The 16036-nt window shown below is 44.5% G+C and overlaps 1 protein-coding gene and 1 pseudogene across 1 annotated transcript; one reads left to right on the top strand and one right to left on the bottom strand.

The window, feature by feature from the left end:
• Nucleotides 1–230: 230 nt before the first annotated feature.
• Nucleotides 231–7509, bottom strand: LOC100827765 (annotated as a pseudogene).
• A 4613-nt stretch (nucleotides 7510–12122) lies between these two features.
• On the top strand, nucleotides 12123–14848 carry LOC100837076 (mitochondrial inner membrane protease ATP23). The gene is made up of 5 exons (XM_003569008.4): nucleotides 12123–12391; nucleotides 12482–12597; nucleotides 13741–13878; nucleotides 13994–14077; nucleotides 14497–14848. The coding sequence occupies exons 1-5, from the start codon at nucleotides 12235–12237 to the stop codon at nucleotides 14629–14631; spliced, it is 630 nt and encodes a 209-aa protein (XP_003569056.1). The 5' UTR covers nucleotides 12123–12234; the 3' UTR covers nucleotides 14632–14848.
• Nucleotides 14849–16036: the final 1188 nt, after the last annotated feature.

Here is a 16036-nt window from a genome sequence, read left to right as displayed (position 1 = left end):
GCGAGCAAACCATTTTCTCCCCTTCCTCTTCATATTTCGCACTTTGCAACCATAAAAAAAGCAAGTTCTTCTCTAAGTTAACACTGCCTCTTTGACATTATATATTTTTATATATGGTACATTTTATTTGTGAGTTGTGTAGCTTCCCGACTATTAGTGGCGCTCAATATTAGCGAGTGCCAGATGATGAGTAGCATAAAATTTACAACTTGCATTTCCCGGGAACACACGATACGAAGGTGCCATCAGTTAAAAAGGGACCACGGGCAAAATGTGTGGCAATGGACTGAACGAAAAGGAATCTAACATCAGATATTAAACACAGAATGTTTTAATTAACAGAACACAAAGGAATCTAACATCAGAAATAAACCATTTTGAACTCGGTAGGCAACAAATCACCAAGGATACCTTGAAGATAACATCATCTCTTCTTCCATACTGAATTGTCTGGACGATTCTTCGGTGGTTATTTGATCTTCAGTTTGTGGACAATTGATCACAATACCATTCTCCTCAACTCCCTCAACCACTGTTAGCTGACACACCCTGATTGGATGCTCGAATGGCTTCAAGAGTCAACTCCACTTGCCTCATGACCGGGCGATCCTCTCCACTTAATTTTACACATGTTACTGCAAGTGTCGCAACTGCTTCCAGTTCTTTGCCTCCCTCGTCCACAACTTGTGGGTCTAGTATCTGCAACAAATTGCCTTCTGCAAACAAGGTAGCAAAATGTGCAACGAGACCATCATCTTCAGGTGACATGTATGAAAATGGCTTCTTTCTAGTCAACAGTTCAACAAGAACGACGCCAAAACTGTAAACATCGCTCTTCTCCGTGAGACGCTGTGTGTAGAAGTACATGGGGTCCAGATATCCTATTGTGCCTTGCACCATTGTTGTTACAGCCGATCTATCCACCGGAACGTACCTTGAAGCTCCAAAGTCGGCTACCTTTGCTGTCAAAGTATCATCCAAAAGTATGTTAACTGATTTGATATCTCTATGAATGATAGGTACTGAAGCTGTTGAGTGAAGATAAGCTAGAGATTTAGCTGTTTCAACTGCTATCCGCAGCCTATCGTCCCATGACAAAGATCTTGATTCACCTGTGTGAAGATGCTCATAAAGGGTACCATTGGATATGAACTCGTAGACCAATAGAGGAACTTGTGTTTCAAGGCAACAACCATAGAGTTTCACCACATTTCTATGGTTGATTTGTGACAGGATAGCAACCTCGTTAATAAACTCATCAATCTCCTTTTGAACCACCATCTTTGGTTTCTTGATGGCTACGACATGGAGGTCGGATAAGATCCCTTTGTAAACCGTGCCATGGCCTCCACCACCAAGTTCACGTGCTTTATCAAAGTTGTTTGTGGCCTTCTCTATCTCTTCCAAGGTTATGATCATTCTTTCTGCAATATCAGCTCTTTGAGATACCAAATGCCGCAACAATTGCCCACGGTTATTCTCAAAGAACTGTCGCTTCAATATTTGCGCTCTTCGGTGTTTGAGCTTTTTCGAAACGGAGGATGCAGTGAAAAGGGAAAGTATGACACCCGCCCCAATAGCAACTACTATAGTGATGTATTTACCTGAAAAATATTAGGATTAATTTATTGTGCGTGTGCGTGTGTGCGTGTGTGTGTGTAGGGGGGGGGGGGGGGTGGGTGGGTGGGGGGGTGCATGGGTGCTTGCGTGTGCCGTGCGTGCGTGCGTGTGTCATAACCTCGATTGATATATCTACACTTGCTAAGCAACGAAGTAAGTCAAGTAATCTGTGCATATATTGAGAGTTAATGACATTAGAAAGGAGAAATTTGTTAAGAGTTTGAGTGGATTGAAATTAGAATACGAGTATATGTTTCTGGGAAGCTAGGGAAATACTGAAAAGACAGCAGGAGCGGCGCCTGCGACTGCGAGATCCCCAGTATTGAAATTGCTCACCTGTAGTAGCGAAATTGTTGCGACCTGGAGATATATAAAAGGGGCAGAGCAATTAATAACATATTGTACTGTGCGCGTATTAGAGGAAATAATAATTATATAGTGCAAATTAATCAACAAACTAACCTCGGCATCCGCCGGAGACGTACGGGTTGGCGTCCGCTTCAGAGTCGTAGCCCTTGCTGCAGTGGCAGGTATAGCCGCCTCTGCTTCCTCGTTTGCAGTAACTGTGCTTGCTTTTGCAGAGGCTGGCGGACACCTCCCGCGGACAATGACAATCCGAACGGGAACAAGACTTGATGATGTCGTGAGCAGCAGCACTGCTGGAGAATACTTCCCACTGGAGAAGAATGGGAACCTGGAGCAGAAGCTTGCTGTCCTTGTCGGGGCCCTGATCCTGATGGAACCACCACCCCTCCTCCTCCACCCGCCCCTGCTTGAACCACCCCTCCTCCGCGATGAACGCGTAGGCGGGCGGCGATTCGCCGTCGTCACCGTGGCCCTTGTTGAACCATTTCCATTTGCAGATGAACTGAGAGGGCATGTTGCTTTTGTTGTACGTGGAGATGCGCGACCTGCAGCAGCCCATGCCGTTGCACTGCTGGTGCTTCTTGGAGGCGCAGACGCTGAGGATGCTCCCGTCGCTTGCCCGGCTCAGCTCTGCCATCAGGTTGCACCCAGTAAGGATGAACTCGTTGCGGGTCGACAGGGAGTAAGGCATCATCTCTTGGTCCGTGTTGAATGTGAAGAAGAAGTTTTCCTTGTCGCCCCCCGTGGTGGTGTTGGTGCTGGTGCCATCCGTTGGCCTCCAGATCCCGCTGGCGCTAACGCGGGTGTCGAGGACGCGTGCCGTGTTGTTCTGGATTGAGATCTCCAAGACTTGCATCGTCATCTTCTTGTCCAGGAACAGCCGCGGTGGCTCGTGGCCTGTGTCGTTGCACGTGAGATTGAACCCTTCCCGGTAGCAGCCATGGCCCTGGCCCACGCCGAATGGGTACGGCACCGACACGTTCCCGCAAGAATGTTGGCACCCACCTGCATGGCCGGAGCATTCAAAACAAAAAATAAAGGTCTTTAATTTCTTTCCTTTTTGTCTTCAATAAACCAGCATATTGGCCTTCGCAAATGCGATAGAGAAGTCGTCTATCTCCAAATGAAAGACAAATAATTCTATTTAATTAATTATTATTTTCCTCTATTTTAATTTCTTTTGTCTTTAATAACTTATTTGAGATGGTTTCTCAATTGTTAACAATTTTTTCTTTAATAAAAATAAAAATTACCATTTTCCAAAAACTTTATTGGAGGTTCATTTGGAATTATTATTTTTTCTTCGATTTATTTGAAGAATCTTAACTGATGCCTTTATGTGGAGTTTCAAAACCTTATGAACTTGAATACTACTTGTCTAGTTTCTCATCATGAATCCAATCTTAATGATCTCTCTCATCTATCTTGTCTAGATATAAGAAATCATCAAATAAGAAACTAGAAATCTATAAAAATCTGATTATCAAAATCCCTCTCTTAAATCCAATATCCCTTAATCATTTTAATTCAAATAAAAATACATAAACCGATTAAGGAAATCCCAGGAAAATTCAGGGTGGAGAATGATTATAATAATTTTAATTTCTGACCAAAAGTGATATTAATTAATTAGAAAATTTGCTGGAGTACACCGTTATTTTGTGGCACACCCACGGCATGGGGACCCCGAGTGGAGGAGGCAGGAGGCAGCGGCGGGGACCTCCTCTACACGCCGGCGACGAACTCGTCTCCACGCCCGCCGCGAGCTCGGAACTCCATGCCGGCGGCAAACTCTTCTGCAGACTGAAAGAGACAGATCCGGGAGAGTTAGAAAGACAGAGAGAGATGAACCGAGAGACAGGAGGGGGGAGTTCCGAGTAGACCTTCACCCTCCTGTGCACGGGATCCGGCGGCGGCGGATCCAGTGGCGGCGGGAGGGCCGGCCGTCGGGCGGAGGAGGATCCGGCGACGAAGGGCGGGGCCGAGGCAATCCGGTGGCAGCGGGATCAGGCGGACGAGGCAGGGAGGAGGGCGGCGGTTGCCTGCGTTGCCGAGGCAGGGAGAAGAGAGAGGTGGGGAGGAGGGAGAGATTGCTGCTCGGAAGGGAGGTGGGGAGATCGATGGTCACTCGGGAATTCGGGATGTGAGCAGAGAGAAGGGGTCGATCCAGGAGAATGAGAATGGGAGCAGAGAGGGGGAGATCAACGGCCTTGGGCGAGACATGTCATCGATCCAATGGCTGCAATGCTCCACCAATCGCATGCAAGCACGCAGGTTCCCCGTCTTTTATTTTAGACCCATGCGGGTCAAATTGTGATGGTCCTGAAATTTTGGTTTTTTTTGTCTTTACAACTATAAAACAAGGAAATTTGTAAATCTCTTTGGCGACATTGTTTGGCACTGCAAGACGCACCTTTGTGCAAAAAATGAGAACGTTATCATAAACTAAAACATAGAAATGACTAGTATTTTGGTCATTTGGCTTCAAGGACATAAACATTCATACCTGATAAGCTATTTTGTGAAGGGTTTTTTTTTAACAATTGTCAAAATTCAAGTTTATCATTTTTCATGTCAACTAGTACCGCATATAAGGACTCCATGCTAAATAACCTACTTTTTTGACTTTTTTTAATATTGTTTGACTTTTTTTTAAGATGAGGTGAAAATTGTCGGCACATCTTATCATGGCAAGGTGTTGAATATTTCAACACCCTCTTTGAATCTTACTTGGGTACTTTAAAATGATTTTTTGGAAAAAAAATTGGAACGAACTATCACACACTTGTAGTTCAAATTTGAATAACTTTTGGGAAATAACAAGAAATTCATTTAAACGGAAAAAAGTTGCTAAAAAGCTAGAAAATTCCAAAGTTTTGGACACTAGCAATGAAATATGGTCTACTTCGTGTGGAAATTGGATAAGGGCCATTTTGAGACATAACAATTGTACTTGCTTCATAAAATACTTTATTTTTTGCATTTAGAAAATGGAAAATCATTTTTTAAACCAAATTTTTTTTATGTATATTTGGTAATATTGTTTGGCATGGCAAGATCTAACTTTAGAAAAAAAATCACATTTATTTGATTTTTTATGAATTAGTTATGAATTTTTTTTCAAATTTCAGCGGTCTTTAGGAGGGTATTAGTGGCGGGTTTTTAATTAAAAACCGCCACGGATAGGTGTGTCATCAGTGGTGGGTTTTGGAGGTAAAACCACCAATGATAGCATAGCCACTGATAGGGGGTTATCAGTGGCGTATTTTGGAGGAGCCGCCATTGATGGGTCGTTTTTTTTTGTGGGTTCTCGAGGGAGCCATCGGTGGCTGGATTTTTGGACCCGACACTGATAGGGGGTCATCAGTGGCGGGTTCCTAATACCCACCACTGATGGTGGTCACCTATAGCCTGTTTTGTACTAATGAACTTGTGTTCCAGTGGCAGAGTAGTTTCAAATTCAAATTATGGCTAGTTTGAACTAGTTTTCAACTTTTTTGGAACCTTTTGAACTCAGGAAAATGTGAGACCACCACCATTTGAACTAGTTCATCACCCAGAATTCAAATTAATATGCAAAAACTTGGAGGCGCACAATTCAAAATCTGAGCCAATCAAAAATCTTAATAATGCTAGTGCATATAGAGTATCAAGTACTCCGTATATATGTTGTTGTTGTATAGTGAAAATGAAAATGGAAGCCTCACTAGTACTAGCAGGTGTGCCCGTGCTTTGCTATGGAACACGGTGGCTGGAATCAGCTGCAAGGGGGTGCGCAGGTGTTGGCGAAGGCTGGGAAGGTCGGGACGCTTAGGGCGCTGGGGGATGCGGTCATGCGGCTGCACCGAGTTGCGAGGTCTAGTGAGGAGTTGACGCGACGGGCATAATGAAGCAAGTAGCTCATGGCGCCGTCAAGGTCCGCCATCTCCCACAAGTCCGGCGGCTGGCGGCGGCGGAGGTAGTGGGAGAACAGGTGAAGCGGGCGGCGATGTGACGGCTTTGCTCGGAGTGCCGTGGCGTCGGTTGGCCTCGGTTGTAAGACGGAGGAGGAGACATCGGGCTGGGGGTGGAGGGGGAGGCTCGGGCATGGGCTCACATGGGTGCGGTGGCGTCGGTAGTAAGGTGGAGGAGGAAGAATCATGAATAAAACGGGAAGGAGAGGAAATAACAGGAAGTGACATATTTGTTGTAATTTCAACAAAGTTGACCTACCGCGTCCGTGGCAATCATCACTAACTCCAATTTATTAGAAAGTAATAATAGATAAGTTTTACTGATGTGTGACGAGACCGGTGCAGCCGTCAGGCCGGTAAGGGTTGCCTTGGGCTCCTAGCGGGCACGTGCAGTTGTTGGCTGAATCGTTTAAATCACGGTAGTAGCAACGATCTGCGGCATGTTCATAGTCATTTTCGTGGTCTCAAATTAGTATAGTTACTAGCTAATCTAGTCCAATTGCAGGGAATGACAGACATAAATCAAGGAGTATGTATATATTAATTCTAGAAAAAGAGGGGGAAATAATTAAAAAACGGTTTTGCTATATATTTCTAAAGGACACTCATGAAAAGAAGGTAATACCTTTGCAGCCGTGGGTGACATAGGGATTTCCCTGGAAACCTTCATGACAGGAGCAAGTGTAGCCAATTGTACCCTTGCGGCAGGCGCTGTGTTTGCTCTTGCAGACTCTGGCAGCTGCTTCCTCGGGGCACCGGTAAGCCGTGGTGTTGCGCCGGTAAGCCGGCTCCACGCCGTCGCCGACGACCTCCCATTGCAGCCAAATGGGCACCTGATAATGATCTTCTGCTGTGGCCGTCGTTGTTTCGTTGGAAGCGAGCCAGACATGCTCGAACCACCCCTTGTCGGCGAGGAAGACGCGAGTGGGGACCCGCGCCTCGTCGGAGCGGCGGTTCCAGCTCAGGTACGTGAGCTCGACATGGTAGGACGTGAGGTAGCCGAGCTGCTGGCGGCGAAGAAGACGACGACGACGATGCTGGCGGTTGACGATGATGTCGGCCTGGCAGCAGTGAGTGCCGGAGCATGGCATCGGCAGTGAGTCGCGCGTGAGGGCGTAGGGCGCCGTGGTGGTCTCGTAGGTCTCGCAGACGGAGGAGCAGCTGGCCATGGTGGCGTGCCGTTCTTGAGCGTCGCCCGGACGTTGCAGCCAGTCAGGGTCAGCTGGTTCTTGCCGCTCCACAGCTTGAAGGGCATGCCGTCGATGGTGCCGCCGGCGGCGGGGCTGCGTGTCACTAGCAGGAAGGGATACGTCAAGTAGAGCTCCTGGACTTGGAGTTGTTGTTGTTGGAGGGTGCCGTTGTTGCCGTTGTTGGCGAGAAGCAGCCGTGGGTGTTTGCCGGTGCGGTGGTCGCAGGTGATCTTGAAGCCAGGCCAGTAGCACCTGGACGGGCCCATGCCGAACGGGTACGGCACCTTCAGGTCGCCGCAGGTAATGTCGCAGTTGGGCATCCCAATCGCCTCCTCTGGTTCAACTACTGCTCGTGCTCCCACAAACGACGACGACGCCATGGTGGCCAGCAGAAGCAGCAACATCACTACCGGCGCCGGCGACCTGGCCGTCATCGATCGATTTAATTTGGCCTGCTGCAACGCTAGTCTTTCGATCAGTCTCCGGCCGGCGCCTTATTTTAAGGTTGCATTGCATGCGTTCCGGCAGCCCGGCAAGCAGCAGCGGAGCCTTCAGATCTCCTACTGTGTCTGTCTCTCATCTGTGTGCCAGAAAGCCTCATCTGCAAGAGGAAATAAAAAATATATCATACTTGCAGCGTTTTGATCGATCAAGGGGTCGTGTCTTTAGAATTTAGTTTAGTTCTCAGTATTATTATTGGCTGGTTCGCAAAGATTCGTGATCAGGGATTTCGTATTATATATTATTGGCTTGGGGTATATATACACTTGCGAGTATCCCGCATTTCCAACATCGCGGCAGTATTTCAATCCTGTTACCAGTGGGCCACTTGGGTTCCACAATGCTTCGAATATCCTGTTCCATTTTCTCTCCCCGAGTTCTATTCTAGTATTTCCCTCGTCTTCTTCCTCCTCGAGTTCTTCCGCCTCCTACCCCGCCGTTGCAGTTGGTGAATAAGCTAGGTTGTTTGCGAGGGACTTGACGGCAAGAAGCTTTTCGTTTTCCCCGACATTATCGAACATATCTGTAATTCTGTATCCATCGTCAGAAAAGTGCTGCGACGACAGCTAACCTTGAAAAAACCCACAACCGTCGGTGGGGGGAAGAGGGAGAGCTATAACATTAAGGTTAAGGAGCTCTGACGTTAAATTAAGAAGAAAATGAATACATCTAGCTTTTGTTAAACGGGTCAAAGCTAGAACAAAAAAAGACCACACACAACAATGAACTACTCACGCAAAATTTGAACACCTACGATTGACGGTCTCATGGCCATCCTGAACGCCTGAAACTCCTCGTAACAAATAAAAACAACACGCTCCTCATCCCTGTCTTGATGCTGAAAAATACGGTGATTTCTCTCCTTCCACACGTTCCAACAGGTATAAATGATTAGGCCGTCGAAATATCCCTTTATGGCTTCATGCTCCCACCATTCATCGACAGATGAGGTGGTCTCGATTCTGGACGGGGAATCAGCAAACCAGAGCCTCACCAAATCCTAAGCCTACATAGTGAAAGGGCAAATTCTGCAAAGGTGGCCAATGGTCTCAGATGCATGATTGCAGAGCACACATAACTCCTCGTGGTCCCAACACCTTGCTAGGTTAATGTTTAGATTGAAGATAAAATGTATGTTGTCGAACCACGGTGGATTATGAACTAGTTGATGAATTCTATTTTCGAAATCTAGTGTCGTCTAGTTTTTTAAAATTGATGGTGCTTGTTTTAGATTTATGTTCTGTCCGGACCAAATTGAAACCATTTTTAGGTAAACCGTATAAACGTTTTAAAAACCGGCGATTTAAGAGATCTGCTGGCTTGGTGCGGTGCAACTACTAGGATTTTTTTATAATCCGTCAATGGTAAAAATGGAATTTAGCTCCTAGTGATCGACCACGAGAGCTTGTCCTTTTCTTCAGTCAGTTGAATATCAAGGCAGAGAGCTAGCATGTAGTTCATTCAGACCACATGACAGCTAGCTCTCCACAAAGATTCCTCCTTAAAACATGCACTACCCGAGGAAATAACTCTGTTCAGTGACTTGAGTAGATCACATTAATTGTGGCTGAAAGTGATCAGGTTACAAAGTCTCTGGCAAATTTATTCTCAAAAAAAGAAGTCTGGCAAATATTGTGACAAGTGACAACTTTGTTTACTTAACGAGAACGTGATTGATTCCAAAGGCGTGCCCCAGTTGGCATCCTTGCGTGCTCCGAGGATTGAGCACTCATCGATCAAGCCATGCATATATCGCAACTGGCGCGTACGGTAATACTGTGGTACTCTCTCCGATTCATATTACTTGTCTCAAATTCGTTCAAATATGAATGTATCTATGTTTAAAAAACATTTAGATGCATGTAATATCACGACAAGTAAATAAATGGATATGAATACTGTCCTGACAATTTTGCGGCAAGGTGTTGGGACCACGAGGAGTTATGTGTGCTCTGCACGCAAAATTGTCAGCCGTGAGAAAGTTTCCTGAAACATGGTCCACACGTCTGATATGTTGAAGCCGCTGTGTATACTCCATTAGCTGTCGACTTTCAGGAGATTTCATCCGCCACATGCAGAGGCTGCAGTTGAATTACATCAATAATCTCAACGAGGCAAAGCGAAATTGACGAGCTTCCGCCGAGCGCACGGATCCAATTATAAGTGTAACTCGTTTTTCTTTTTACCGGTGGCCACTTTGAAAAGCCTAGGGGAAATTGATTTGAGGTTAGTGCCGTTGATCCAGCTGTCATGAACATTAACCTAGCACTAAACCTAACAAAAGACCCGAACTCCTCACCAGAACTTTGAAGTCGGACGTGGCCTGGACTGCAAGCTCCCTGGCTCACTTGGAGAGGGAGGAGATGCAGATGAGGGTTTGCATCTCCGCATCAGAGCACCAACTCCCCGCCCTCCTCTTGATGAGGTTCTTCATCCTTGTCTGAGCTCCCCGGCTCCGACTCCTCGTTGGCGACAATCTCCATCTCCTCCCGGCTGGCAACGGTCGGCGAGGACCTGCTCCAGCCCGATATCGAGACCGGCCCAACGCTTCCTGGCGAGGGTGATGGGCTTGCCGGATCTTCTGGGGGAGCGCGGTGATTTCTTGGCGGCGTCGGAGGCAGCGGATGACGCAATGAATATAAAGAGGTTGTGAAAGGAAAACCTTACCCCTGTATGGGTTTTAATGAATGATGACAACTTTGTTGAGGGACTAGTGATTTACTCGAGTGTTTCAGATAGTAAGTTCCTCGGAGCATTGATTTAGCCGCCCTACAACGCCTTACCTCGGCCCCGACCTTCGCCTCCCTCTCGAGCCCGTGTTGAGCATACTAGTTTTTTCGTAGCCTCTCTTCGTCACGCGTTGTATGTTGCGTTGCCGGCCGCTATCAGCCAGACAACAATAGAGCCGCCACCGCCTGGATACTTTTGGTCCGTTTTCATCCGGATTTGAATGGTGACTACTTTTTTACTCCACGTGGAAAGGTTTCCCCATAAAATTTCACGTCGGATGCCATGATGGCGTCAAGTTCACCCTAGAAATGGTTCGTGAACTCAAGACCAGTCAAATCCGCAGGTACAAAAATTGCAAGTATCCGGTTTCGCCAATCGAGAGACCAAATATATACGGTTTCGAGTTGATGGATTGTTTCTAAACTATGCTGCCAATTGATGAACCAAAAATATACTTTTATCAATTAAGTAATGCCACATAGGGACATATGAAATGTATTCCCCCTTTTGCATCAAAAAGGTGAAAACCATATGTGACGCACCAAATATATATGAAATCCTTGACCTTAGGCTTTGGAGTTTATTGTGGAGACTGGAGATGTCATGGTGAACATATATTTAGGAGAAGTAAAGATGATTCAGTTCTGCTGTGTTAGGAATTTTGGATCTGGGTACCATCAGGTTCAATTAAGATCTCAACCGCTAGATCAATTTGACTTATGTACTCTAAGTCGAATTGCCCATGTCTCTCTATAAGATCGCATGGTACACTACATTGGATACACTTCATTTTCTTGAATTGTCGCTGGCTTTTGGTACGCAGTTGATGCGAATCATTATATCCCTGCAACTCCAAAACAAGCTGAGTCGCAGGCTTCGTCGATCTCAGTCGACTCAATAATCCACCTGCGGAAAAAAATGATATGGAAATGTATGCACTAGAAAGAGAAAAAGAAAAAAAAGGTTGTGTTGCGGTACATCCCCACCCTAAAAAAAAAGAAATTTTCTCTTAATATCGTCATGGATCGAGAGTCATTTTTATGAGTAAGAATAACTTCACAAAACATGAGTACAATGATAGCAGAAAATATTGCTTTCGTGATGATGAAGAATCAATACACCCTATCTACTTGGAGTGCCTCTCTTGGTGTCACTTTTTTCTTTGACATTCGCTCTCCTACCACCTTGAAGTATTCCTGTCATGTTTAGGAACAGACTGTTTAGGAATTGGTCTTTGGGAACAGATAGATATTTTAAGGCTGAATTATTAGGAGGGTATGCTTTATATCAGACCATGCGTAGTACTATGGCAACAATATAACCTCTACATACGAAGATCTTCGTCATCTATACATTTGTTACCCGATCATTTTTTTAGGGAATGTTGCTCGAGCATTACAGTTCTTGATGCCCTCGTGGCTCATGCGTGGGCTGGACTGTGGGAGGTAGTCTAAATGATCTAACAGTGATCTTCGTCCTTGGGTAAAACTTTTGTCAGGTAATACAACCATTCTTTTACTGTGGTATTTTTTTACGCGCATCCTTCTGTTTAGGAACATCGCATTCTTTTTAGAACTTTTTTTAGAGGAGCATTCTTTTTACAACTAGTTTTTGGGTAGTTTTAATTACAATACTACTAGGCCCAGTTCCGTGTGTGGTGCTCTTTATATAATTGAGCCCAGTTACCTGCCCGCCCATCCAGTCCAGTACTGAAGAGTTCAGACTTCAGACCAGAGATCTGAACTTGCCTAGCTTCCCAAACCCTGAAGACTAGTTTCGCTCAAAAAGAAAAAAAAATCTGAAGACTAGTAGACCTAAAGCCCCATTCTGACTTCTCTGCCCTCCGGCCTAGCCGCCGGCGGAGATAGAAAATAATGGCGGCGGCGGCGGTCGGGGAAGGCGACAACGTCGCGCCGGAGACCACCAGAGTGGAGGCGGCTTCTCAGCCACAACCGCGCGCCTCCCCCGGCTCCACCCCCGGCGCCATGCCGTTCAAGGAGTGCGTCGCCGGCATCTCCTCGGCTCTCAAACGTACGCGCTTGCTTTGCGCCTCCAGCAGTTTCTTTTCGACGGTTCTGTGAGCGCCATAGCTGATTCTCTTTGTGAATTTTTGATGCGTAGATCCGACGGTGCGGTTCCTGAAGGAGCGGATGGAGAAGGCCGGATGCCCCGTGTTTCCGGGGATCATCAAGGCGTCAATCTGCTCCAGTGCTGGTGGCTACGCTAGCCGCCAAGGGGTATGCTGCTCCTGTCCTGTCCAGTCCTGTCCCCGCCCCTTGGTTCCGAAGAACCGGACGCTTATATGATTGGCACTGCACTCGCAAGGGTTTATGTTGGCAATTTGATTTGCATTGCCGCAATGGTTGGAGCTAGGTAGCGTGTTTGGTTGCTCGCAAGCCATAACAATTCAATACAAACCAGACTACTATAAGCATTTGATAAATTATAGAGTTTTAGTTGTTTGAGAACATGCTTTTTCAAAAGATTAACTAGGATAGTGTTTGGTTGTCAAGATTCGTCCATGATGTTAGATATGTGAGGAGATAAATTGTCTTGCAGCACTCGCCCGTTTTTGGAAAGTCTTAACTGGAAGGAGCAACTAAAATTATGAACTTTCCTCACCTGTGAGGATAGTTAGAGTACTGAAAGTGTTCAAAAAGATCAATTCATCTGTGTTTTAGGTGCATGGAGTTTGGCTTTGGAAATTCCTGTCAAATTCACGTCTGCACCTCACTTGCCAACATTTAGAACAAGGGTAGACAGGGCTGGTTCCTGTTTTCTGTACATGTTGGCAGGAGTTACTATGGGTTCATAATCCTGTCAACAAGACTTCAGTATATGGGTGCATTATTGTGTTCTCTTATTATGAAATGCATGGTTTTCCTTTTACTAACAAGGGATGACCAAATCCTTCGTTAAACCTGAGTTTAAAGATAAAACTTCGCTCGATAGTACTCCCTCCGTCCCATATTAGCTGACTTTCTATTACATGTATCTGGACACCTTTTAGGTATAGATACATTTATATTTGGGCAAATTTGAGTCACTTAATATGAGACGGAGGGAGTATATTACTAGTGGCTAAGCCAGGGCAGTTGTCCAAAGGATTATTGTTTTCCCTCAAAATTCATTGATTGGCCTTCCTTCTTTCCTTGCGGGTTCTATTTTAAGTAAAGTGATTGATGCCTTCTTTTGTTGGGTACTCCCTCCGTTCCATAATTCTTGTCGAAATATTACATGTATCTAGACACCTTTTAGGAATAGATACATCCATTTTTGGTCAAATTTGAGACAAGAATTATGGAACGGAGGGAGTACTATCTAATGACCATCCGTCCTCATACATAAACTGCTTTGATTTACCAAATTGTTTTTTCCAGGTAAAAGTTTGCTGTAATCACATGCTATATCAAGATAGTATAGAACAGACCATAATTCATGAGTTAATACATGCTTACGACGATTGTGTTACCAAGAACATGGACTTGAAGAACTGCGCTCACCATGCTTGTTCTGAGGTAGCGAAGTACTTGTCATATGAATTTTAGTTATTAGCATGTTATTGTGACACTGAAGCTTATGCTCAGTTGTGACTTACATTGACAATTGACTAATGTGGTTCTATATTCTTAGATTCGAGCTAATCACCTTAGTGGAAATTGCCATTACAAACGTGAATTGTTGAAAGGCTTCATGAAGATCAGGGGGCATGAGCCAGTAAGTGTTATTTTTTCGTGGCCAAAGCAAGCAACTGCCTTTTGCTTCTTCTTTTTTTGCGCTGGAAGTAACTGCCTTTTGCCGTATTGTTTGTTGAACTCATACCTAAACTTACATATGGTTTTTGTTATCTGTGATCTGATGTCAATCCTAATCTATCATAGCGTCCTTTTAGGTTCCAAGTTCCATACATCCGTCATCTTTTCTTCTAATCAATTCAATCAAACTTCTGTTGGCAAGAAAATAATTGGTTATAAACTTAATTAGAATAGGTAAATATAGAGGTACGAACTATTGAGATTGTTTTGAGTTTTCTCGTGGTTCCTTGAGTTGTTAGCTAACGAGTGTGTTTTTCTATATGTTTTCCTTTTGCTAAATGAATTTGTATGTCTGTTGTGACCTTTTCTGCATTTCTGAAGGAATGTGTCAAAAGACGTGTTCTGGAATCTCTCAGGAGCAACCCTTACTGCTCGGAGACGGCCGCAAAAGATGCACTTGAGGCTGTGTGGGATATATGCTACAATGACACACGGCCATTTGATAGGGCTCCATGAAGTGCAAGTGTGTTGGGATAGTTTTGTTTCCCCTCATATTGTAGTTCAGTAAAAGAGTCGCAATAAAGTCTAGAATTTTTGCGCCAGAGCAAAACTGTGTCACGAAATGAGTCCCAACAATGTAACAGGTTATTTCATGTAATTTAATTCTTTCACATGAGACACTGTGACAGTTAAATAATATCCTTCGAAAAAAGAACTTGATGTTACTGACTCATTCTTTACCAGGTAAATATTGCTTAAGATATTATCTGTAATCCTATATTCCTATCTAAGAATTCGAACCCTGTGGATAGGCATTTAAAATAATCAAAACCCAATGAGAGTTACTTTATCAAGAATATTGCCTGCATGTCGAGTTCCAATTGGCTTAATAAATACATCGAAATCGCTTCTTGCTCTATTCACAATATCATCATAAGAGTAAGTAAAATAAGATGATTTAAGCAGACTACAAGAGTTCAAATATCATATTTTTGTTTAGTTGGAGCATTGGAGGAGAGAGAAAAGAAGCAAGCTGTAAATCAAGAGTGGGGTGTGACACAAGCTATTAGAAACTTTGCCAGAGTGATGTGAGACAAGTATTAATAAATTAGTACATGCTGATAGCTGATTACTATACATATTGTTTATTGGGCTGGATATAGATGACATGGCAATAAGATATAGCCAGCACTTGGTTATATTATTATCTTACTCTATGGTGATTATAATCAGGTCCCAAACACAATGCATTCCATAGTCAAAATGATTTTAATGATACATTAGCATAGAATGAGTTCCTATCTACGTAGATGTTAAGGTACCAATTTGTCCAATTTCAAAAATTTATGGCTAGTTCTTATTGTCCTGTGTTTAGACTAGTCTCATTCAGTCTGCTAATAGCCTCATAAGGTTGATTTTTTGGCTCTCTTTTACATAATACATAGGTTCCCATACAAAAAGGTAGTATGTTAATAGCCTCATAAGGTTGATTTTTTGGCTCTCTTTTACACAACCTGGAAACTGCAAATGAGTTTAGCTGACTCGACCATGTCTGCTTTTCAAATTGTGCTGCACAAGGTGATTTACCATCTCCTTTAGGAAATGGGAAGGCTGATTGTGGGGAAGGCACCAGGGGCTGCTGAAATCCAAATTTCAGGGGAGGCTGAGGTTCTGAACATATTCGAGCTGAAACCTGAAAGGGCGTAGCAAATCTAAAGGGCCAGACATCAAGATTGCTGGCTGCCGCTGGATCATTTCCAGGTTGGGGGTACCATCCAGTGCTTGGATAGAGTGCTGAACTGCTGATTGGTAGTAATTGTTCGCCGCTGGCATGATCCTATTGCTGTGAATTCAGCCATTTGTTTTGAACTGACCAAACGCCCAAACCACATACTCCATTACTGTTGGTATATAGTTTACA

The sequence above is a fragment of the Brachypodium distachyon genome, chromosome 2 (assembly GCF_000005505.3).
Source record: "Brachypodium distachyon strain Bd21 chromosome 2, Brachypodium_distachyon_v3.0, whole genome shotgun sequence".
NCBI lineage: Eukaryota > Viridiplantae > Streptophyta > Magnoliopsida > Poales > Poaceae > Brachypodium > Brachypodium distachyon.
This window is presented reverse-complemented; position numbering and strand designations above follow the sequence as displayed.